The sequence below is a fragment of the Durotheca rogersii genome, assembly GCF_024521655.1.
Source record: "Durotheca rogersii strain YMJ 92031201 chromosome Unknown GGS23scaffold_5, whole genome shotgun sequence".
Lineage (NCBI taxonomy): Eukaryota > Fungi > Ascomycota > Sordariomycetes > Xylariales > Xylariaceae > Durotheca > Durotheca rogersii.
Genome location: NW_026251236.1, coordinates 1,987,193 through 2,009,233, shown reverse-complemented (window position 1 = coordinate 2,009,233; position 22,041 = coordinate 1,987,193). Strand labels below are relative to the sequence as shown.

General features: G+C 57.1%; 5 protein-coding genes across 5 annotated transcripts; 3 read left to right on the top strand and 2 right to left on the bottom strand.

Moving 5' to 3' along the window:
* Positions 1-474: 474 nt before the first annotated feature.
* Positions 475-2,610, bottom strand: GGS23DRAFT_604002 (Pkinase-domain-containing protein; the record flags this gene model as incomplete). The annotated part of the gene is made up of 4 exons (XM_051519550.1): positions 475-2,097; positions 2,164-2,331; positions 2,370-2,476; positions 2,559-2,610. 4 exons carry the CDS (start codon positions 2,608-2,610, stop codon positions 475-477), a joined length of 1,950 nt encoding a protein of 649 aa, XP_051374190.1.
* Positions 2,611-5,370: 2,760 nt separating this feature from the next.
* On the top strand, positions 5,371-9,310 carry GGS23DRAFT_428952 (uncharacterized protein). The gene is made up of 2 exons (XM_051513835.1): positions 5,371-5,562; positions 5,641-9,310. The coding sequence occupies exons 1-2, from the start codon at positions 5,491-5,493 to the stop codon at positions 9,184-9,186; spliced, it is 3,618 nt and encodes a 1,205-aa protein (XP_051374189.1). The 5' UTR covers positions 5,371-5,490; the 3' UTR covers positions 9,187-9,310.
* A 4,304-nt stretch (positions 9,311-13,614) lies between these two features.
* On the top strand, positions 13,615-15,675 carry GGS23DRAFT_428865 (general substrate transporter). Its single transcript, XM_051513833.1, has 3 exons — positions 13,615-14,022; positions 14,094-15,045; positions 15,103-15,675. Exons 1-3 carry the CDS (start codon positions 13,770-13,772, stop codon positions 15,482-15,484), a joined length of 1,587 nt encoding a protein of 528 aa, XP_051374188.1. The 5' UTR covers positions 13,615-13,769; the 3' UTR covers positions 15,485-15,675.
* A 3,275-nt stretch (positions 15,676-18,950) lies between these two features.
* GGS23DRAFT_428903 (uncharacterized protein) lies at positions 18,951-20,309 on the bottom strand. Its single transcript, XM_051513834.1, has 3 exons — positions 20,151-20,309; positions 19,523-19,990; positions 18,951-19,423 (listed from the first exon to the last, which is right to left on the bottom strand). The coding sequence occupies exons 1-3, from the start codon at positions 20,190-20,192 to the stop codon at positions 19,334-19,336; spliced, it is 600 nt and encodes a 199-aa protein (XP_051374187.1). The 5' UTR covers positions 20,193-20,309; the 3' UTR covers positions 18,951-19,333.
* Positions 20,310-20,592: 283 nt separating this feature from the next.
* On the top strand, positions 20,593-21,812 carry GGS23DRAFT_559390 (uncharacterized protein). Its single transcript, XM_051515817.1, has one exon. It carries the CDS (start codon positions 21,334-21,336, stop codon positions 21,724-21,726), a length of 393 nt encoding a protein of 130 aa, XP_051374186.1. The 5' UTR covers positions 20,593-21,333; the 3' UTR covers positions 21,727-21,812.
* The last annotated feature ends 229 nt before the right edge of the window (positions 21,813-22,041 follow it).

Sequence of the window (22,041 nt, the reverse complement as noted above, 5' to 3'; positions counted from 1 at the left end):
CGTGCCAAACCTCCTCTACTTCGAAGGAGGATCACACGTCTGTATTACATACACATTCGTATTCTCTGCACCCAGCCGACGTACAACTGCCCAGCAGTTCCCCCCCGGTCGCCTTATTCCCCTCTCACAATGCTGTACGTTGAATCCAGATAAAAAACACCTATGCGATGCTAGTAGTGGCCGACGGGAGAAGGACGTGCAGGTGCGTAGCGACCCATCATCCCTCATGCCGGATCGAATGAGTTTCGCCTGCAATTCCCTTCGGTCCGTACAAACAAACCCGGTCGAGGGTGGGTCAGAAAACGTATCCGACCTCGAAATAGACGGCCGGGGGTGCGATTAATTCCCGTTGCTTCTTCTCTGCCGGGTTTCGGCTGTAATCCTTGTAAGCAACTTCACCATCTAAACTCGTACACGAACCCGGCACATCATCTTACAACCCTCTTTTGGTTTCTCTCTCCTAACCTTTGCGAACTAGGCGTTAGGCCACCGCAAGCGTAGACCGTCCACCCAGCGGCCGTACAGGACGTCGGAAAGCTGTTTGCAATGCTCCATGCCGGGTGACGCCTCGCGCCCTGGGTACTTGGCTTGCATTGTGACCTTCTCGGAGTCTCTCTCCCGGTAGACCGTCTTCTCGGGGCTGCCCGCGCCATTGAACGCCACGCTCTCCTGGCGTCGCCTGTGACCTTTGGGATGTGGACTGTTGGTGGCGAGAACGAGTTTCGACGGGGCTTGGTTCTGCTTGGCCGGCGGGCTCTTAACGACTACCGTGCCTTGTGGCGTTACACCATCGGACCCCTTCACGGAGCCGGTATAACCCGTAGCAGTGGGCAAGAAAGCGTCCGATAACTTTGTATCTTGAGTGATGGTGGCATTGAGATTGCGCACGAGGTGATAGGCGCCTTCGGGGTCCACGGAGTCGAGCAGAGCGAGGGCGTCGGACAATTTGGCCAGCGCCTCCCGCTTCGCCATATTCGACGTCTGGGCGTGTAGTTCTGCCAACGTGGGTTCCACTGCCTTGAAGTAAAGGCGACGCCCGAGAACGGCTTCCTTGCTGGTCGCCTCCACCGCACCCGGGGGCTTATTCTCGTCCGAGGCGATATCGATGAAATTGGCAGACGTGACCTGACTAGAAGCGGAACCGTCGGATGGCACTCGTCTAAATAGGCGCTGCGACGAACCGCAGTTGCCAAACGACATGTCTGGCTGGAGCGGCCGCCTCAACGCGGGGGCCGGAGGCCCGCGTACGGATCCGGCAGGGGATGTTTGCGCGAAGGATGATTGTCTTCGCGTGGTAGCTTTGCGCATAGTGGTGGGGGTGGGTGATAAGGGTTGCAGTGGCGCGTCCTTCAGGTCCAACCTCCGCAATGCTTCTTCGGTGGAGAAAATTGATGATGGTTTCCGGGATTTGACCGTCGTCTTCTTGTGGACAACGGATTTGACGGTGTCGAAGACCCATTCATCGTACTCATCCTTCGGCGATAGGTCCTGCAGCGTCTCCTGATAGAACGACCTGCCCTTTTTCTTGCTCTTCGTAGCATCGTACGTGCGTCGCCGTTCGACCAGCTCCTGCAATGCCTCCACCTTGCCCGACGATCTGATGAACCGATGCTTTAGCAAGTCCCTCGCCGACGGCCTTCGGTCCGGGTCCTTCATAAGGCACTGGGTGACGAAATCCTTGAAGTCTTTGGAGAAGATGCCTTCTAGCTTCGGAGGAGGGCTCTTCGGGATATGGAATAGAGCCTTCATGGGGTGGAGGCTGGCGTGTGGCGGCTCGCCGTTGGCCATCTCGAGGGCGGTGATTCCCAAGGACCATATATCGGCCTTGAAGTCGTATCCGGCTTGTTGTATCACCTCTGGCGCCATCCAGAAGGGGGTCCCGACGAAGGTGTTTCGTTGCGATTTGATATTCGTAAGCTGAGCTGCCACGCCAAAGTCAGCCAGCTTGACCCTACCTAACTCCGAGAGGAGGACATTGGCGGCCTTGATATCTCTGTGTATCTTGCCCTCGGCGTGTAGGTATTCGAGGCCGCGGAGCAGCTCGCGACATATAATAGCGATATGCGCTTCGTTGAAGGTACAGGGCTCGGGTTTGAGCTGTGGGGAGCGACTAGTTAGATTGCGAGACCCGGGCGCGGCTTAGACCTGGATGGGATACGTTACCAGATCGAGACACGAACCCCCTCCGAGATATTCCATTACAATCCATAGTTTCGTGCCACGTAGGAAGCTGGCCTTGTATTGCGTTACGTAGGAGCTCGCGCATGTGCTGAGGACGGAGATCTCGGCTTGGATATCTTGGATGTCGTCGTCGGTCGACTCGAGATCGATCTGGACAGGCGAGCCGGGTCAGTGGGGGCCCTCGGGACGTTTGGTCGCCGGGTTCGTTGGCGGCTCGGGTTCCTCACATGCTTGATGGCGACGACCTCGCCGGTCGCCTTCTCAATGGCCTTGTACACAACTCCAAAGCTGCCCCCTGAGGAAAGATCATGGAGTTAGTCATCGTCGCTCGCCCCCCAAACGGCGCAATGGGGCATAAGGGGTTGCGAAACACGTACGACCAAGCTCCTCGAGGACTTGATAGTGGTCCGCGATGGCCTCAGACCCCATGCCGGCGGCAAGGCGACGCCCTCTCGCGCCGAACCCAGCAGTGAGGGAGGTGGAGACTGGGAAGTGGAGGCTGGGAGGCGGCCGGAGGCTGGGCGGACGGCAAGGCCCGGTCCGGAGTAGTTATGGTTGCGAGTAAATGCCCAAATGAGCGTACGTATGTAGGTATGTATGCGTATGTGTATGCACCACGGGATGGCAGAGAGGCGGAGGAGGGAGAGGGGGGTGGAGGAGAGAGACCAAGAAGAGGAGGAGGAGGCGGCGGAGGAAGAAGAGGAAGACGGCAACAATATGTTCTGGGCTGTCTGGGCAGACGAGTCGGTGTCGGAACCAAGTACCTTTGTACCTATGGCGTAGGGCAATGCGACAGCCAGTCAGGTCAGGGTCGGACGGCAGCAGGTGGGACGAAAGACAGCGGAAGGTGGGAGTTGTGAATAGACAGACACAAGGTAGGAGCGACTACGGCATGGCAGATAAGGTTCGGTTGTCGGGGAGGAAGCTTAAAGGAAGCTATGGCCAACAACAGATTTCCCTTCTGGGCAGGTACCTCTGGTACGTCCCGGACTTAGCCAGAGGTACTTGACGTTACATGGCAGATGCTACCCGGTACCTCTTACCTAGGCGGTATCTGGCCTAGCCAGCCAGCCAGCCCAGCCATCGTTGCTGTTGTTGTTGTTATTGCTGTCGCTTGCCGTTGCCATGTTCGATCGATCGGATATTTTAGTATCGAGCGATATAGCCCGAGACGAGGGATGCAGAGGAGGAGGAGGAGGAGGGGGAGGGAAGAGGCTTATTAGGGCAGGTTGCTGGTTCGCGAGAGACGCTGCATGGGACTACGTAGCACTCACGGCGTAAACACTATAGCAGTGCGGCCTTCTGTGGTAACTTCTACGCCGGCGATTCTCTCTCTAGAGCGCTGCCCTGGCTACCTCCTACCTACCTACCGATTCAATCCATCGCGGAGGGATGCATCTTGCATATGTATGTATGTACGTACATACACATATGTAGAGCATACCTACTTGTGTACCTACATATAAACACACATACACATACATGCATACCTACGTACATACGTACATACATTGGATACATGCGCACATTAGTGTTATCCGTCCCTCTTGTATGTGGGTGCTTGCGTACCCGTAGTAAATACTACACCGCCCGCGATTCTGGCGATATGCGACATCCCGACTCTCGGAAGCGGGCGGCGTAAACGGAGTTGGGATCGGGCTATCGTCTGGCTGCATATATGGTGGATGTAAACAAGCGGGCTGCACTGCGTAAGGGACAGACTAATAGGTACCTTACCACCTCTTGTCGGCATAACCTGTGTATACCTAACCTAATGTACGTAGGTATGTACTGCACCGCACCGCATTGCATTAGCAGCCCGCCCGCCTGCTGACGGCGTGGGACGGACCTGGCTGTCAGCCATCATCAGTCCGCACTAGTAAGTAGCACCTATAAGGGCTGAACCCGGCCGACACGCCCCTCCTATAGGCTGCGTCGCTCCAATGCTAGCCGACCTGGGTTGCTCACATCTCTATAATACGGAGGCGAGAAACAGGTAGGGGGGAGGGGGGGAATGTAGACAGGCATTCTGAAAATAGAGTAGAGGAGGTAGGTAGGTAGGTAGGTAAGCAGCCAAACCTGGGGAGAGCGTACGGGTAACGTCCCGATGTACATTTGGGTAGTATGCATACCTACCTACCTCTACCTACCTACCTAGGTACCTATCCTTCGCACTGGAGCCGCTGTCGAAACGAAACGCGACGCGACGCCGCCCGGTACCCAGCAACGCCGCCGTTTGGGCAGATACAACATGCCTCTCGTGATTCTCTTCCGCATCTTTCAAACTTATACCTACCTCCGTGTACGTACAGGGATAGATAGATACCTATGTATGTACTCTACATACCTGTATACCCACGCTCCAGAGCCCAGCCGCACCCATACACGACGCGCCCTTGGGTGACCTACCCAGGTGCCCGAGTAGCCGACCTGGACATCGACCGTCCGTGGGCGAGCTCAGCGACCTCGAACATGCCAGCTCCCTAGGCATGTGCACGCCTCGCAGCGGAAGCAGGGAGAGAGAAACCTGAGGCACATATGCCCCATTCCTAGGGGCTACGACCTCTATTAAGTACCTATCTAAGCCTCCCGGGTCCTCCCTGTCAATCTGCTAATTTTGCGGGTCCGAAGCTTAGCCGTCGCCGGGCAACCAGGAAACCCGCCTACGCCGCCGCTCACCCCTCTGTTTTCCTGCGATGGTCCATGACCCGTGCCAAGCGGGCGCATCCGAACCACGCCCTCTGACCCTGTCCGCGCTACCCAACCCACCTCTATGTATCATCCCCCCCCCCCCCCAAATGTCGCCCAAGCTCCTAATATCGCACCGCAGTTATTGACAGCTTCCATGCCTCCCAATCTCCAATCACGCTCAATCGATTCGACCTGATGTGCTGGCGGCCCTCTACTGCTTTCCCTGCAACCAGCACGTACAGCACCCTATTCCCGCTCCTCCGCCCCCCCAATTGCTTGCTTGCCCGCTGAAGCAGCAGCAGGTCATAACAATCACAATAAGTTCCTTCGGCTTGTTGACTGATTGCCTCTCGTCTTGTTGATCCATCCCTCTGCATACCCGCCGAACGCCGCGAAGCCTATACACCGCCTCAGATGGTCGTCGATTCCTTCCGCGGCGTATTTACCCCATTGCCTTGCAGCAACGGCCTAACCGTACGCGATCTCGGGATCTCAGAGAAGCAGAGTCGACAAATTCTCTGCCATCACTAACCGACTTCCCGCCCGACGTTGCGCGCAATCCAACCTGGCGAATACACGGCCGCTGCTGCCAACCGACAAACACCAGCTACGAGCGTCATGGGGTCAGCGCCGCCGCTGCCTACGCGCTTCCCGTGCTGGTGCAGAGCGGTCTATTCCTGGGGAGGAGAAGTATGTGATCGAATCTCGCCAATTCTCCACGGTACCTGCTCTCTTCTCGACTCGTTTTTTTGCTAACGTTGGTGCCAGTCGCAGCACGATCTCGGATTCGTCGAGGGGGAGTTGATAGAATGCCTGAACGCTGGAGACGGATCGTGGTGGACAGGCAGGTTGCGCCGCAACAAGACCGTCGGCGTCTTCCCGTCCAATTTTGTCGAGGTGCTGCCTGAGGATTTCCGGCCTGTTACGCGATCGGCGAGTCCGTTACCCACGAGCAATACCCCGAGTCCTAGTGGTGTCCCCCAGAAATCCAAGTCGCGAAATTTCCGCAAGCCGTTCGAGGCCTACGCGAAAGCGCCCCATTACACAACAGCAAAGCAGCCCGAAGTTATAAGGCAGCCGTCCAGCACACCGCTAAGGCAGAACTCGAGCAACTCGTTTCGAAACGCGGCGCCACCGGGCACGGTCCGCCGCCCTTCGCCGTCCGAGGTCCGAGCACGTGAATCGAGGGTCCCGTCGCCCGCGCCGCCCGCGCACTCGTTTATCCCGAAAGCCGCCTCTCCCGCACCTCCGCCACATACGTACGGTTCTAGGACCCCGTCACCGGCTCCGCCGCAGGTGTATGCCCACCGGCGCACCCCTTCTCCCGCCCCGCCACCTCCGACGCACAACTTCGGCTCAAGAACGCCGTCGCCGGCGGGCTCGTTCAGTTTCAAACCGTACCGGCCCGGGGCAGAGCACGAGTCGCCACCCCCTCCAGCACCCCCACCGCACCGGCATGCCCTCAACCGGGGCAACTCAAATGCGTCATATGATAGTCGGTTACACCAGGGGGGATATCACACGCCGAGGGAACCCTCGCCGATTCCGCAGTCCCCCATCGGCGAAGGCTTTACTCCATCGCCCCTGAGGGAGGCGATGGACGGCGTAATCGAGCAGCTGGACGCGTTAGGCATGCCGCCACGCGGGACCGAATCCCCCGAGCCGCGTTTGGACCCTTGGTCACCAGAGTCCTTCGATTTGGTGCATCGCCGATCGAGGAGGAGAGCGCAATCGAAATCGAGACCTCAGACGTCTATAGGCGTTCCATTCCAGGATTCGGGGTATGAATCCCTTGGCGCCGGTTCGTCGCAGAATAGTACCCGTCAGGAGCAGCCACTGCCGCACCTGGATAATTATGTGGAAAGAATGGAGAGCCAGTTTCGAAGGATGCACCAGCAGAGCTCTAGCGCAGGCATGATCGATACCCGAGAGCCGACTCCGCCGCCGCCGCTGCCACCACTTAAGAACCCTCGATATGGTAGGCCGAAGTCTTCGCTCGCGGATCGTAAGCCGATCCGCGAACAGAAATCGTCCTACGAGGTCGGAATTTTAGATAGGACCAGTACAACCAAGACAACTTCGACAAATGCCTCTTCCGGAAACCAAAGCACTGCGACTGACAGCACCCAATCAACCCACCGGAGCCTGATGAGTGGTATCTCTGCGGGGGGTATCAGTGCTACGAGCGCTGGTAGCCTAGCCAGGAAGAACCAACGAGCGCGAAGCGCAATAGGCTTCCGGGACGGTGACGAGGATTGGGACCCCAGCCGGCCGACTACACCCTTCACCGGAGTATCATACCATCCCAGCCACTCCACATCAGCTATGCGACCTCCGTCGCAGGCCGGACTTCACGAGGAGGGAATCGCTGCCATCGGAGGTCTCGTACAGCCTGCGATTGTGAAACCGAAAAAGCAGAATTTTATAAAGAGAATCCTGGAAGCCACCAAGACGGGAGTAGCCAGCGGTCGGAGCAGCATCGCGGCCGGGTCAGGCTCGGGGCAGTCCTCTCCCACTAAACGTTCGGGACCTAACGGGGTCACGGCGATCGCGGGTGGGGTTAGCACCCCAAACCTGATGCGCGACGCGGCCCGTGACATGGGACTCTCCAACGGCGTGGATTGGGTCCAGGTGCGGAGGGATGTAAATCGATCCAACACCCTAAGCAAGAATGAGCGGAATGAGCGGCGAGACCGTTGTCTGATGCTAGATCACCCAGCCATAGACCCCGTCGACGAGCTCTTCCAAAGTATCGAGGGCGACGAGGGCGCGGACGGACTACCGGTCCACGAGCCAATCAACTACCAAACCATCAACCTGAGCCTGGTGGACAAAAACTCGCGCTTCATTGCTGGTCTCCCGCCGATGACCACAGCCGTTACTCTCGCCACGACGTACGTGTGCAGGCCGTACAAGAGCGACGTGCAGCGCCTCCGAGCCATCTTCACCTGGGTCGCAGAGAAGATCAATTGGGAGGAGGACTTTGAGGGCGAAGTCGATACCCGGCGAGTGATCCAGACGAAGCGGGCCTCGTCAGAAGAATGCGCCGCCCTAGTACACGAGATGTGTGCTGCGATCGGGATACACTCCGAGGTTATCTGCGGCTACCTCAAGACACCGGGCGAGGTCACCGAGACGGGTATCATGCCGCGGTCAAACCACTGGTGGAACGCCGTTGTTATTGACAACGAGTGGCGCATGATGGATTGTTGCCTCGCGAGCCCGTCGAATCCTCGCCGGGGGTTATACTCGAGCGCCGGAAACTCGAACGCCGAGTTCTGGTGGTTTCTCACCCGGCCGACCGAGCTCTGCTGGACGCACATCCCCGAACACCACGGACAGCAGCACATCTGCCCGCCGGTGGCGCACGAGACGCTCCTCAACTTGCCGGGCGCATGCCCGCCGTACTTCAAGCAGGCGATCGCCATGGTCGATTATAACACGTCACTGACGCGGATTGAAGACCTCGAGATGGTGCACATCAAGTTCAACGTGCCCGCAGACATCGAGGTGGCGGCCGAAGTTGAGGTGCGCGGGTTCACGCGGGACGCTGACGGCGACTTCTTCGAGAACGGCGAGGTGGTGCGGAAGCGCGCGCTGGCGCAAGCGGACTGGTTCGGCGGCACGAAGCGGTATACGGTCAAGGCCCTGCTACCGGGCGACGAAGGGACTGGCGTGCTCAAGGTGTACGCAGGCAAGCGTGGGCTCATGCACAGCGTCAAAGACATTCCCCATCCGCTCGCGTTCGCAATCCCCATCATCCATACCGGTGACAATCCGCCGTACGAGTTTGTTACGCGCCACCCGACACCGCATGCCCAGCGGCACGACATCTACGTCGTGCAGCCTCAATGCCAACGCCTCGCACTCAACAACACCTTCGTGTTCGCCATCCGGCAACACCCGTCGTCCAGCCCTCAAGCGGCCGGCGCCAATCCCGGCGCTGCCAGTCCGGTACCGTCCCTAGCGCGGCCGAGCAGCGCGCTCAGCATGACAAGCAGCAGCGCAGCAGGCTCGATCCCGAGTTCGGCAACGGGCAGTATCGCGGGTAAGAAGCCAGCCAAACTAGCGATTCAGACGCCGGGAGGAAAGATCCTGCGGCTCATGCGCAAGGAGGACCGCGGCGGCAGTAGCAGGGGCATCGGCGTGGGCGGACGCAGCGCGGCGTCGAGCGGCGATGGCGAGGACGATGTCAGCGACGGCGGCACATGGGAGACCATCATAAAATGTTCCGAGCGCGGGGTCTGGCGAGGCCTGGTGCTCGCGGACCGAACGGCGCGATGGTGCGTATTCGCAGAATGGGTCTGCATCTGACCCTAGTCGTCCGCCTCTTCCGCCGACGAAGACGCCCCTCTCTTACCCCCCCCTCGATAGCCTGTTCCACGTCGATTATTGAGATGCCCTTGGGAGCACTATGCTCTTGATGTGGATAGGCGAATTGAGTAAGGGTAGGTGCTCAACCACCCTCACTGCTTTTCCTGCGAGAAGAGGATAGTCTACTCCTAGCAGAGGTCTAGCCACCATCACCAAAAGGGGGAAAGGGTAACGACGGCGGTGGGTCGTCAGAGTCCCAGATATCCATCCCCTCCCACTACGTCACTTTGCTGCATCCAACTCGGCGTCTCCCCCCCTCTGTTTTTGCCTCCTTTCCCGCAAGAAGAGTGTGTCTCGCGAGGCGATGCATATTCTTTGCCTTCGCATGTGACGTTTCGAACAGGGACGAACAGAACGGTCAAATGATTCATCACCATCAACTCCATTCCTGATAGGTGTGGATTTTTTCCCCTCCTCTTTTTGCCTTTTTGTTTTTCTTCGATCATGGCCCGGATAGGAGGACGGAACGGATAGGAAAGGAATGGTTTCGCGGCTCGTCCATACTCGCACTTAAGGCGTTTTTTTCCATTGATTTGTTCGCCGTTTAGCCCGGCGGAAACGAACGGTATCGGTGCCCATCAAGATTTAGCAGATGTGAGGCGAAAGAGAAGAATATGAATGGATGGATGGACGTGTATGTGTATGTACGTGTAGTATGTCGTTGCATGTTGGAGAGGAGCTACCAAACCGACTACGCCCCTCTAACCTGACCTAGCCAGGGAGGCATTTGCTAGGCGGGTAGCAGGCCGATACATACCCCAGGTAGTCTAGGCAGGATATTCATGTCCGGGCATCGTACATACCGAGTTTGGCAGATTCAATGAAAAATTGTAATTTCTACCTGTCGCAGGCCGCGAAGATTGAGCGATTATGAAGTGTCAGAGTGCAAAGAGGGGAGGAGAGCGTGGTACGACTTTCGCTTTATCTATCACTGCTTACTGCTGGCGGATTGTGTGACGCTGATATGGGTAAGCGCCGAGAACAAGTCCAAGCTTCGTAGACGTCGCTTAGCATCACGGAATGCTGAACTGCCAGGAGCAGGAGTGGCGGGATGGATGTTGTAAAGAGATGAGTTTTCTTGAGACGCAGCGGCCGTCGCGATGATCTAACAACGCCCATGCCCGCTTGTCCCCCTCTCTGTACGCACGTCGCACCCTCTCCTCTCCTTCCTCCCCATATCTTCCGTCCTCTTACCTGCCACGAGTACCTTGAACGCAACTCCGTTAGGTGCATATCGTCGCAGACCTGAATTTCGCCAGGTGCGTACGACGATAATCTTCGCTCGCACCACCGACCGGGAGGGCGTGCCAGCTTTATTAGCGTTCTCTGCTGAACGAATCCCCAAGACATCCGCGCTGTCGATGGCGCCGCCACCTACATACAACAACCCACACCGACGTGGGGAAGCCCCCTCCCGCAGAGCCGAAGGGGCTTATATGCTATTCGCGTGTCGGGCGGTCGGATCAGTCTAGACCCTGGATAACATATCATTAAAGGAGTCGGGCGCAGAGGGCTTTCCAGGCCCCAGCCGAAATTTGACCGGATGGCCAGGACGAGGATGCCAGCACATAGCCACGAAAGCAATCACCTGCCGATTTCTTAGTCCCGGCGTCCTCGGTGCTATCAACCAAGGCCGTTCGTATAGGAGATACGGATTGTGCACCTGATATGAATACCTTGCCTACCTGTACGGAACGGAGTACGGTATGAACTACCTCCTACCTAAACTAACGGTATGGACCTACGCGGGCCGAATCGGACCTTCTTTCGCAATAAGCGGATAGCGAGGAAGCTTTATTGGACGGCCAGTTTCGTGGCTGGAGGCTGGGGCGAGGAGTGAGGAGTGAGGATTTTTATCGCCTGTCATAACGTCGAAGGAAGGAGAAGAACGTGACGGAGGTGCTAAATAAAAAGAAGGCGAAAAAAGGCTAGGCCGGGTCACGCCTACAGACAGGATCTGTATCAAGGGGGGAAGAAGCTGGTCGGAGCGCGAGGAGAACGAGCTGATCCAACCCCGGTCTCCCGTGCAGCAGGTTTCCGCTGCCTCGGTACGGTACAAATGCGCCGACGCCTGAGAGATATAGGCCATGCGCGAATCGTCAATTGTTCGTACAGGGAGCTTGGTCGCTTGTCTGGGGCACGTAGCAGATCCCTAGGCTCATGAAGAGAAGAGGCCTGGGGTAGATAACGGAAGATAAAGATACGAAACAAGAATGATTTCTTTTTCTTCTTTTTTGATACCAAAAATATGACGAGAGTGAGAGACTGGGAGAGAGAAAAATGGATGATCTCCAGCCAAGATGCCAACCAGCCAATTGCCGTGAGAGCCGCAATTCTGGTCAGGAACAAGGGAGGCCAAGCTCGGGCTGGAGCCAACGACAAAACGGCCGACGCTATCACCGCACTCCACAATGAAGCCGAACGCACCGAGTGAAGACCATATGCGGCTCTCCTACGTAGCTTGGTTCTCACGTTTCCTCTATCGTACATACCTACATACACATACATGCACGCCATGTATCCCGCGCCAACGGTCGCCCGAAGCGCTTTTGGGGTGGGTTGCACTCCTGCCCCTTCCGCTACAGAGTTCCTTATTTTCTGGAACGATGAAAAGGCGAGGAGGATATACTCATATACCCAGAGGGCCTGTAGGGAGTGGGGTGCATGATATGAGTAGACATCATGGCTCGGCCTTGGCGTATCGGCGACGATGGGGACGGAAGGGAAAAGGGCGGAGATGATGGCAGCACCTTTCCATGATTTCCGCCTCGGAGTTGACACCGGGCATTTACTGCATACTGCATGTGCCCCGTCCCTTGGAGCTAGAACCGGCCTAGCCAGTGGGCTCGCTCTGCCTGTCAAGGACGGCGGTTTTACGTCGGGGATTTAGATGGATATCCATCCGCCGCATGTGGTAGAGACGCAAATGGGCCGAATAGTTCACAGGTGATGAGGAATTGGCCCGAGGAATACGAAGGGGTATGCAGGTAGGTAAAAGTATGTAGACGGGCAGGTAGACCAGGGCGACGAACTGGTCCGCCGAGCTGGCCGCATAATGTATAGATCCTCGAGGGCAGGAATATCCTAGGGTGCAGGCAAGTCCCCCGCAACGTGCCCAATTAAAACCATCCGAAAGAAGGGACCAGCGATCTCGAGACAGATAGATAGAAAGACAGATTTGTGAATGGGGGAAGAGAGAGATAGCACCGCGATGCACCTACGTGTCGAGACGTCCCGTACAAGACGTGGGAAAGCGACGCGACCGACCTGGACCAACACGGGGCGCGAATGACGGGATAGCTTCTCAGGGTCCCTTCCATGCATGACGCGGACAGCATCCGGTGACAAGTGCAACGCGCTAGACTCCGAAGGTCTCTCCAGGCGCGCGGTGGCCAGTTGCGCGCGGATGGCCATCTCGAGGAGGAGCTGGAGTCCGGGGGGAGGGGGCCGGGGACATCTGGGCCCACGTCTATATTACCACGTAGGTAGTAGGCTGCTTTTGCGGGTTAGCCGCGTGGGTGCATGAGCTGCCCACGGGTAATACAGGGGTGCCCGTGGGGACGCGTCCGGCGGGGCGATGTGGGCGCGGTGGATACGCACAGCGTTTTCCCGTCGTTCCCTATTACTAGTGTCTCTGCGCGGGCTCGCCAGCAAGCCGGAGAGGACGAAGGGATGACAAAGATCGTCCGAGCAGCTGCGGTCCCTCTCGGGCTGCCTCGCCCGCCATGTCGGAGTCGGTCTAGCTGATCGAACTGCTTACATCGTATGAACATGCGTCCCTACAGGTACCTACCCAGGTGCATAACGTCAGGAGACAGGCACCGGAGGGATGCGAAACCTGCAAAACGATACAGCCCCGCGCCTCTCTCCCCATTGCCGAATCGCGTCTGTATTCCGTGCTTCGAGGCGGCCGGCCTCGGCTTACCTCGATACGTGACGTGACGTGGTACGTGTACCTACAGCTCCATTATACAGGTACGCCGGCCCTGCCATTTGCTTTACCTAATGGATGCGTCTGCCATGGCGAGGGCGAGGACGGCGAGGGCGGAGAGGACGGAGCGCAAGGCAGATGTAGGTAGGTGGCCCGTAGGCATCGAGCCAGTCGCTCTACCTACCTACCTCTACTTAAGGAGGGGTGCTCCTCCTCGCCCTCCTGGGGAATCACGCACTTGCCTGGTCCACCTACCTTGTTCCCCGGGATACCAGGGCTAATATATAATACAATATAATTTTTATTTTATCTATATATTATCCGTCTTGTGCGTTTGGGGTCGCGCCTACTCTGTCTCCTCATCCTCAAGGTCGAAGGGTATATATCTCTATTTCGACCTCCTCCCTCCTACCCTTTCGCTCTTCCTCTTCCTCTTCCTCTTCCACACCTCGTCTATCATTCACCTCATCTATTCGCCTCGTCACTCGCACTATCGATATTGGTGATACGTCCCGTCTCCAACCTCTCCCTCCTCGCCGTGGCACCTACATACATACTCTCTCGTCCTCGATTTGAATAATTCTCGCTCGAGATGCCTGGCGGCGTCACGATTCGCGGCTCGGCCGACCCGTCTAGGGTCGAAGCCCCCGTCTCCGTCAAGGCCTACCTTATGTGTGCTTTTGCCTCCTTTGGTGGCATATTCTTCGGATACGACAGCGGTTACATCAACGGTGTTATGGGAATGAAATATTTCATTCATCAGATCGAGGGTCCCGACGCCGCCGTTATCACACCTGAAAACAAGTCTCTCATCACCTCTATTCTATCTGCTGGTACCTTCTTCGGTAAGCGCGCTCGCCTTCTCATCTGCCTCCCTCGGGGATTCGGCCTGGAGTAGTGCTGACCTTTACCGTAGGAGCACTCATAGCCGGTGATCTTGCCGACTGGATCGGGCGACGGACCACCGTCATCGGCGGCTGCGGTGTCTTCATCGTCGGTGTCGTTCTCCAGACGGCCTCGGCCGGTCTGGGCCTTCTCGTTGCCGGACGCCTCGTCGCCGGGTTTGGCGTCGGCGCTGTGTCCGCTATCCTGATCTTATACATGTCCGAGATCGCGCCTCGCAAGGTCCGCGGTGCCCTGGTCTCTGGATACCAATTCTGTGTAACCATTGGTCTTCTCTTGGCTTCGGCTGTCGACTACGGCACCGAGAACCGCACGGATAGCGGCTCATACCGTATCCCTATTGCCCTCCAGATGCTCTGGGCGCTCATCCTTGCCGTTGGCCTGTTTCTGCTCCCCGAGTCACCCCGTTTTTTCGTCAAGAAGGGAAAAGTCGACGAGGCCGCCGAGGTGCTGGGTCGTCTACGTGGCCAACCTACTGAGTCTGACTACATCAAGGGCGAGCTAGCTGAGATTATTGCGAATCACGAATATGAGCTGTCCGTCGCGCCTCAAGGCGGCTATTGGAGCACGTGGTTTAATTGCTTCCGGGGCTCTCTGTTCAACGGCAGCAGCAACGTCCGCCGAACCATCCTTGGTACCTCGCTCCAGATGATGCAGCAGTGGACCGGCGTCAACTTCGTCTTTTATTTTGGTACCACCTTCTTTAAGCAGCTTGGTACTATCCAGAACCCGTTCCTGATATCGCTCGTTACCACTCTGGTAAACGTTTGCTCGACACCAATCTCGTTCTGGACTATCGAGAGAGTCGGACGTCGCCCCTTACTCATCTGGGGAGCCTTGGGAATGGTAATCTGCCAGTTCATCGTCGCCGTTACAGGCACTGTCACCAGCGCCGACGGCGCCGTGAAGGCTATGATTGCCTTCATCTGCATCTACATTTTCTTCTTTGCCAGCACCTGGGGCCCGTAAGTTTGTCCTTGAACGCCTAACAGCCTGACTTGATCTACTAACACCTCCTGTAGCGGAGCCTGGGTTGTTATTGGCGAGATCTACCCTCTACCGATGCGCGCGCGCGGCGTCGCCCTCTCGACGGCTAGCAACTGGTTGTGGAACTGCATAATCGCCGTTATCACGCCCTACATGGTGGACGAGGATAAGGGAAACCTCGGAGCTAAAGTTTTCTATATTTGGGGTGCCCTCTGCACTTGCTGTTTCGTTTACGCATACTTCTTGGTTCCCGAGACCAAGGGCTTGACACTGGAGCAGGTTGACCGTATGCTTGAGGAGACCACCCCACGGACTTCAGCTAAATGGGTGCCGCACTCGACATATGCTGCCGACATTGGCATGACCGACAAGGCCGCTGGCGCTTACGTCGAGAGCGCCTCGAAGGAAGAAGTTTGAGTCTATTATACCACATTATATCTCAAGAAGCAGAGGAGGAGAGTTTAGTCATAAAGAGGCCGCATACTTGCATGATTACTGGTGTTGGGGGTTGCTTTAGCGCGGCGATGCTTGAAATATCGGCATGAGTCCACGCAATGTTAACGTGAATGAAACTAAAAATTAATTATACCTATATTGTACAGCAACGGTGACTGTTAAATGCTCTTTCAGCTAGAGTCAGAGGAGAGGAGGACTCTAGCTAGAGAAGCGTTACCTAATTTTACGTAGTGACTCCCTTTGACGCAAGCCCCCCTAGAAGAGCTAGGCGGGTGGTGAGATGGGCTTGCGTCAGGAGATAGAGGGGCCTCGGGAACCTAGTCACCTCGTGAGAGAGAATTTAACACAGAGGCTAGCTCGGTGTTGTTCTGCGGTCTGATAACTATTACGTCGACTGTCGCCTTCTTCGCTGCCTGCCCCCCTCCCTCCCCCCGCGTAGGAGAACGCTCGACGACCTCCGGGTTCCGACTCACGGTCGCATAGTTCGACATATCGACTCGCCCCTTACGTGCCACAGCTTCCGCCCTCCTCCCTCTTCCGTCCCACCGATCTCGTTGGTGACTGGCGAACCCCCCGTCTCCCCGTATGTGCCCGTAGGGCCCGGAACGTCGACGCCGACTAGTTGGCCGCGCGGTCTCGTCAGGCCAGGGCGGCGCGTGTGCTGGCTCTCTGGCGAGTAACACCGTCTGCGGGAGAGGCTACTCCTGGCGTTCCCGCTCGCGAGGTACACGTGTCGGTGCCGGGCCGCGACCTGCCGAGATTGCCACGTAAGCTGCCCAAGCTTCGAAGTTCGGGGGCCTCCGAGCGTATCGTCGCTCCGTCCCCCCATCGGCCCCTCCGAGAGCCGCCCTACGCCAGGTGGGCGGTGGGTATAGGGGGCGGGAGACGTTCTGGGCGAGCGCAGCTCAGCTGGACGCCGGCACTGAGGGCACCCCGGGCTGAGGCCGAGACGGCTCCTTGCCGTTACGACAACCGAAGGGGCGCGCGTCCGCCATGCCTCGTTCGCGCCAGTCACATCCCGCTGAGTTGGGAAGGCCAAAACGGAGCCTCTTGCTCTACGCCGGCGCAAGGTCCAGGCGATTGCAGCTTCTTCTCCCGCCTACGCGTATAAGGGCTCCTCGTCCTCGTCCTCGCCACTCCACGGGAGCCACCCCCCCTACCTACGCGCCTGTCAGTCAGGTCCAGCTCTAAGGCTTGGTAAGGAGATGGCCGCCTCCCCGTGCCGCGGCGGACAACATCTGCCGAGGGCACCGAACCGGTGCAGCTGCAAAAGCCGCGCGACGACGCCGGGGTCCCGTGGCAGTGGACGCACACAACCCCCCCTGGCGGTCCGCGTAGCAGCGTACCTCCATACGTACAGGCTCACGACGAGAGCCTGGCGAGACTTAGTCCCGACGCACGGCGCACGCAGGCGCACCAACAGGACGAACAGCCGCATAGGTCTCGCTTCGCTTGTGCCTGGCGAGCGACCTGTCGCATCCCGCAGGCCCGCGGGCAGGTAGGAAAGAGAGGGGGGGAGGGGAGGGGAGGGGAGGGGAGAAAGGAAAACGGGCTACCTGGTCCCGCGGAAGGCGAGACGGGCTTCTCGAGGCTCGTTGCTTCCGAGAGGCACCAGCGGGTGCGATGCTGTGGGATCTGGCGGCCAATGGAGGCGTCCGGCGCTCGACCTTCGAGGACTGTAGGGAATTAAGGATCGAGCACACAGAGAGACGAAGTGTCCTCCCTTGCTCACTCCCTCCCTGCCTCCCCTCCCCTCCCCTCCCCTCTAGCAACGCCCATGTCGCCAGGCCTGCTCACCCCAGTAACTGAACTTGGGCAAGTCGTTTTCTCCCCCCCTTGGGGAGGGAAAGGGAATCCACCCGCGCTTATTAGCCGGCGGTGCTATGTAGGGAGCTTCAGGCCGTTTGGCGAGAACCCTGTCCGGTATTTCCCAAAACGGTCGATGCCTGCGGGACGGCTACCCTCGGTAGCGAATAGAGCAGCTTGACATGTTTATCCATCAAGAATAACAGAATCGCAGACCGATGACCATCCGGCATAGGTACCTAGGAGATACCAGGAACCCACTGTACGGGGGTTTTCTCTATCGCTTTTTGTTCATCTGTCGATTTGGCTCGTGAACCGTCACACACTTGACAGCCCTTTTAGAAGGGTCTGTTTGTCTTTGCGGACCAGACGTTCACCACCCGTTGCCACCCAGCGCAAGCAAAATCGTCAGCCGTTGCTGACTGCCGCCTCATATCTCCGCGCTAGAGGGCTAAATGCTAAGCATTCGGGCGTCCGGACTTTGGGAGGAGGCCGCTGATACGGTTGATCGCCATCTAGGGTCGCGGAGGGCCCTCGTTCGAATTCCGAGACTGGGATAAGCGCAAGGATAGGGCAGAATACATACACCCGGTCGATAAGACAGATCGCGATGCTTAGCATGTTAAACCTAGCTCGCTCAGGTTCCGGGGTGGCGCATTGCCGGAAGCAGAAAGGTAAATAAAGCAAAGCCAGACCGTGGTAACGGCGGAGAGATGTAACTGAGGTGGTAGTCCTAATTGGAGTCCTGATATTGTCCTCGACGCCCACGTGCTGCAGCATCATGCAACGATGCACCTCTGGCCCATGCAAATAGACTGAAAGGACGAGTTGCCCGGTCGTAGAGGGGCCATTCTCGCACGATCGGGACACGATGTAAGCCGACGGGGGAGGGGATCAGGGAGACTTCCGCAGGTCTTAACTACCTAGGCAGGTCTCTGAGCACGGGACGGTATACATGTTGCCAAGCAGCCTGCTCACCTGAACTTCCATACTTGGGGTGGATATCGATCCGTAATGACGCCCCGAGAACCATCTCATTGGGCAACGGATATGTTTCCAACAAGGTTTGTGCAAGGCGGATTTGACCCGGGGTTGACAATAGCAGTCTGGCTGCAGCCGCAACTTGAGGATGTTGAGTTTACCTTGGCAACTCCTCAGGCTTGACTTGTGCATTTGTTCCACGGCAGGTTTTATGAGTTGTAACATCTGATCTAGGGTGAGGCCCCACGGAGAGCTCATTGCTAGGTAACCTGGCGAAGAAACATGGCCCCTAGGCCAGCCGCGGATAACAAGAAGGCGTCCATATGAGACGGATTACATGACACTGGATGCCGCTCCAAGAGAGAAACATCAATCGTCGACGCGTGGACGGGGAAGCAATACGGACGGCACGTGCTATTCGAAATCGGGTATCTGTTGCCAGCCCAGTAGGCTTTCCGGGGCGTTTAGCCGCGACGGCGTGTCTGGGTGATGGCAATGCCGAAGGTTATGTTGTGAGAGAGAGGGCACGCATTACACCCACCAGTCGCCAGCTTATCCGGCCCCATGGAGACCACCCCACGCGAGACCACCCACCCAATGCAGGCAGCAAGCATTGGCGACTTGCTGCATCCTAAGCTGGGAGGTCGGCTCTGCTGTCTTCCCTTGCTGTCGGCGTGTCATCACATCAAGCGAGCATAGGCTGCGCCATGTACCTACGCCATAGGATGAAATACCAACAAGGAGTGAGACGGCTAGCACGGAGAGAGCCAATTACGTTACGGCAACCGGGCCACAGAGCAAGATGAGACGGCTTAGGCATCTTGGGGCCTCCTTTTCGTTATTGGGCGTCGAGTTCGTAAGCTGGAAAGCCTTGGTGAGGTTTGCGCCATTACCACCGAACCCGCCAGAGCCGTGAGAATATATCCCACATGGTCTGCGAATTCGGGGAAAGATGCCGCTGCATTTCTGTAAGGATAATCCATACGTGCCGGGAAGACAAGAAGGAAAAAAAATGCCGATCACTCAGAATCTACATCTTGCTTGTAGTGTAACAATCATGTCCGACGTGTGGTCTATCCAATCGGTAGGCTCCATGAGGCTTTTTTTCTTCTCCTGCACTCGCCAGTTCGACAGTTCAACCTAGTGAAAACGGCCAGAGGGGGCTCTGGGATATGCCTTGGAGGCCGGTGTTGGTATATGTGCCCTACGTACCCGAAGCTTCACGGCATCGACACCAGGCCAGAGGCTTGAACAACTCCCTGGCCGGGACCGAAGTCCCCAGTGGCTGGTGTCAGACGTCGCAGAGCAGAGGAAAGGTTCGGGGTGGTAGATTGTCAGACAGCCACCACCGCCTCCTGTCTTTCTAGCCATCGAGGTATACACGTCGGGAAGGCGGTGGTTGCCCAGGCTGCTCGGCGTGGGCGGATGGCGGCGAGACACCAACGCCAACGAGTTGTCACCTGGGGGGAGGTCGGGAGCCACGGGCAGCGGTCTCGTCGTTCTTGCCTGGGTGTTCCCGGCCAGTGGTAAAACAGGTCGACTTAGCTGGGGGAGAGAGAAGGTCGGTTCCCGTCCTCTGCCTCGCCTCCCACGCCTTGACCTCGGGGCCCCGGTCATTACATGCTGGAACTCCGGGACGGCTTCCTGCATGGCGCTATACATAATTTTCGAGACCCAGTGCTGTAGATGATCTCAGAACTGTATAGATACCGCTCAAGAATAGGCTAAGGTGAAAATGAGGTGGCTTTTTTTGTGCAACGAGGAACCCTGATCGTGACGGTGGAGCAATGGTAGGCATCAAGAGATGCGAGTACCGTCTGCGAAGGGGGAGATTGCGTACTTTTCGTCGTTTAGATGACACAGAGGGCAATATTTCTATCATTAGGGGGATGGATGATCCGCCAGGGGTAAGAGGCTGACAGACAGATAGACAGACGGACGGACAGGCAGGCAGGTAAGTAGGGACGGCCGCGGATGGTTGGCGGAGAGGAGGCCAACCCGAGATATTGAAGGGGGGGGACGGAGGGAGGAGGGAAGAGAAGCCCTAGCTAAGTACCTACCCGGGTAGCTTACTAACACACAGCACCTATTACCTAACGTACCTAGGCAATAACAGAGGTCCGTGATCGTGATGCGCGCATACCTACCTAACGTACGTTAGATGTGCACAGATGGACTGTCGGTAAGGGAGGGAGGGATTGATAACACCGTCTTTTTGAATATGAAATGAGGCTAGGTACGTAACCTCCCACGATGTGTTAAGCAATAATCTCTCTCTCTCTCTCTCTCTCTCTCTCTCTCTCTCTCTCTCTCTCTCTCCCTCTCTCTCTGCCTCTTCCTCTTTATGCCTCTCCCTCTCTAATAAGTGCATCTCATGTATGTAGCCGGTCCAATTAGGTACCTAAGGTAGGTAATACATGTAATCCGCTATATAAGGCAGATGTGTATGTATGTATGTGCAGGCCGGCCAGTCTTGTTGCATCTCGGCCAACTCCCCCGGCGAGAGACACGTAGAGAAACCTCCCAAGTCTGCTAGAGTCAAGTAAGACAAGAAGAGGTAAGCAACGCGGGTTCCTGTGCACGTTAGGCGCTACTTTTCATTCTAGGGGTATTTTTTATTTATTTAATTGCGAGGGACGAGAGAGACTTGGGGAGGTCGACCATGCTAACGGCCTTGGATTAGGTACCTAGCTTCTATCCCCTTCAGCGAAGTATCGTTGCATTTCAGCTCAGCCCTACCACTGTGACTTGCTAACGGCATACCTTGGCTAGTGGTATTGGTATTTCGCGGTTTAAATTGCAGGATATTACCTAGATTAACGAGAGGAATGAATCGGGGTTGCCAACCCAGGGTCTGCTGGCAGGTACGCGCCAGGCCACAGACAGGAGATAGGTAGAGAGGTAGGTATGTAGGCACGGTGTGTGCGTATGTAAGTTGGGGTGTTGCATGCAACCAAGCCGCGTATAGACCGCGTCTACACGGCCAGACAGGCCATACAGGAAGGATATGCAGCAGGCCACGGATGTGCGGACCAACGCCTTGCGTATCATTGCATACGACGGTCCTGGTAGCCAGAGCCGTACCAGACACCTGCCTAGCCTACCTGACTCTAACTGCCTTACCAGCCGGTAGTTCGTGGTCAGCTAGCCAGGCGTTCTCGCGCAAGTCACCACGCAGCCCGAATCCGGCCTCCGACACCGTGGCCCGCGACGAGGAGCAGGGCCATAAAAATAAAAGAACGCCTCCGTCTGGTGAGAGACCCTTAGCCGACGGATGTTACGCGGCTGAGCTCCGATCTCTCACAGATCTGATAGCGTGTAGGCACCAGCGTAACGGAGAGATTCAACGTTACGTAGTCTCACCTCTTCCTACACGCCCTTCTCGAGAAGCTGGCCGGACCCTCTCGTGGCCGTAATATTATTAGCGACGCGTAGTTTCAGGCTCGAATCGCCCCCCGGGTGCTGTGCCGTCAGCCCAAGAACAAGAGCCCCCCCCCCCCCCTTCTCAAGAGAAAAAAAAAACGTCCAATTCAGCGGAATCACGTCTTGCGACAGTAAACGCCACCTTGTTAATACGGCGCGATCGCGTGACGCGGGCGAAGTCTGGGGAGGAGGAGGAGGGGTGGGGAGCCTCATGAGGCTAACACCGACGAGATCCGTCCGTCGTGGGCTCCGCGAGATAGATTGCCCAATTCTCAGGTTGCCCACTGCCGGAATCCTTGCGTCATATC

Excerpts from the sequence above, each read along its gene's own strand:
- GGS23DRAFT_428952 (XM_051513835.1), top strand. The coding sequence starts at position 5,491 with ATGGGGTCAGCGCCGCCGCTGCCTACGCGCTTCCCGTGCTGGTGCAGA. Across the intron at positions 5,563-5,640 it reads TCTATTCCTGGGGAGGAGAA|TCGCAGCACGATCTCGGATT; the intron begins GTATGTGATCGA and ends CGTTGGTGCCAG.
- GGS23DRAFT_428865 (XM_051513833.1), top strand. The coding sequence starts at position 13,770 with ATGCCTGGCGGCGTCACGATTCGCGGCTCGGCCGACCCGTCTAGGGTC. Across the intron at positions 14,023-14,093 it reads ATCTGCTGGTACCTTCTTCG|GAGCACTCATAGCCGGTGAT; the intron begins GTAAGCGCGCTC and ends CCTTTACCGTAG. Across the intron at positions 15,046-15,102 it reads TTTGCCAGCACCTGGGGCCC|CGGAGCCTGGGTTGTTATTG; the intron begins GTAAGTTTGTCC and ends CACCTCCTGTAG.
- GGS23DRAFT_428903 (XM_051513834.1), bottom strand. The coding sequence starts at position 20,192 with ATGATAGAAATATTGCCCTCTGTGTCATCTAAACGACGAAAA. Across the intron at positions 19,991-20,150 it reads TGTCATCTAAACGACGAAAA|CACTGGGTCTCGAAAATTAT; the intron begins GTACGCAATCTC and ends GATCATCTACAG. Across the intron at positions 19,424-19,522 it reads TCGATGCCGTGAAGCTTCGG|GAGAAGAAAAAAAGCCTCAT; the intron begins GTACGTAGGGCA and ends TGGCGAGTGCAG.
- GGS23DRAFT_559390 (XM_051515817.1), top strand. The coding sequence starts at position 21,334 with ATGTGCGGACCAACGCCTTGCGTATCATTGCATACGACGGTCCTGGTA.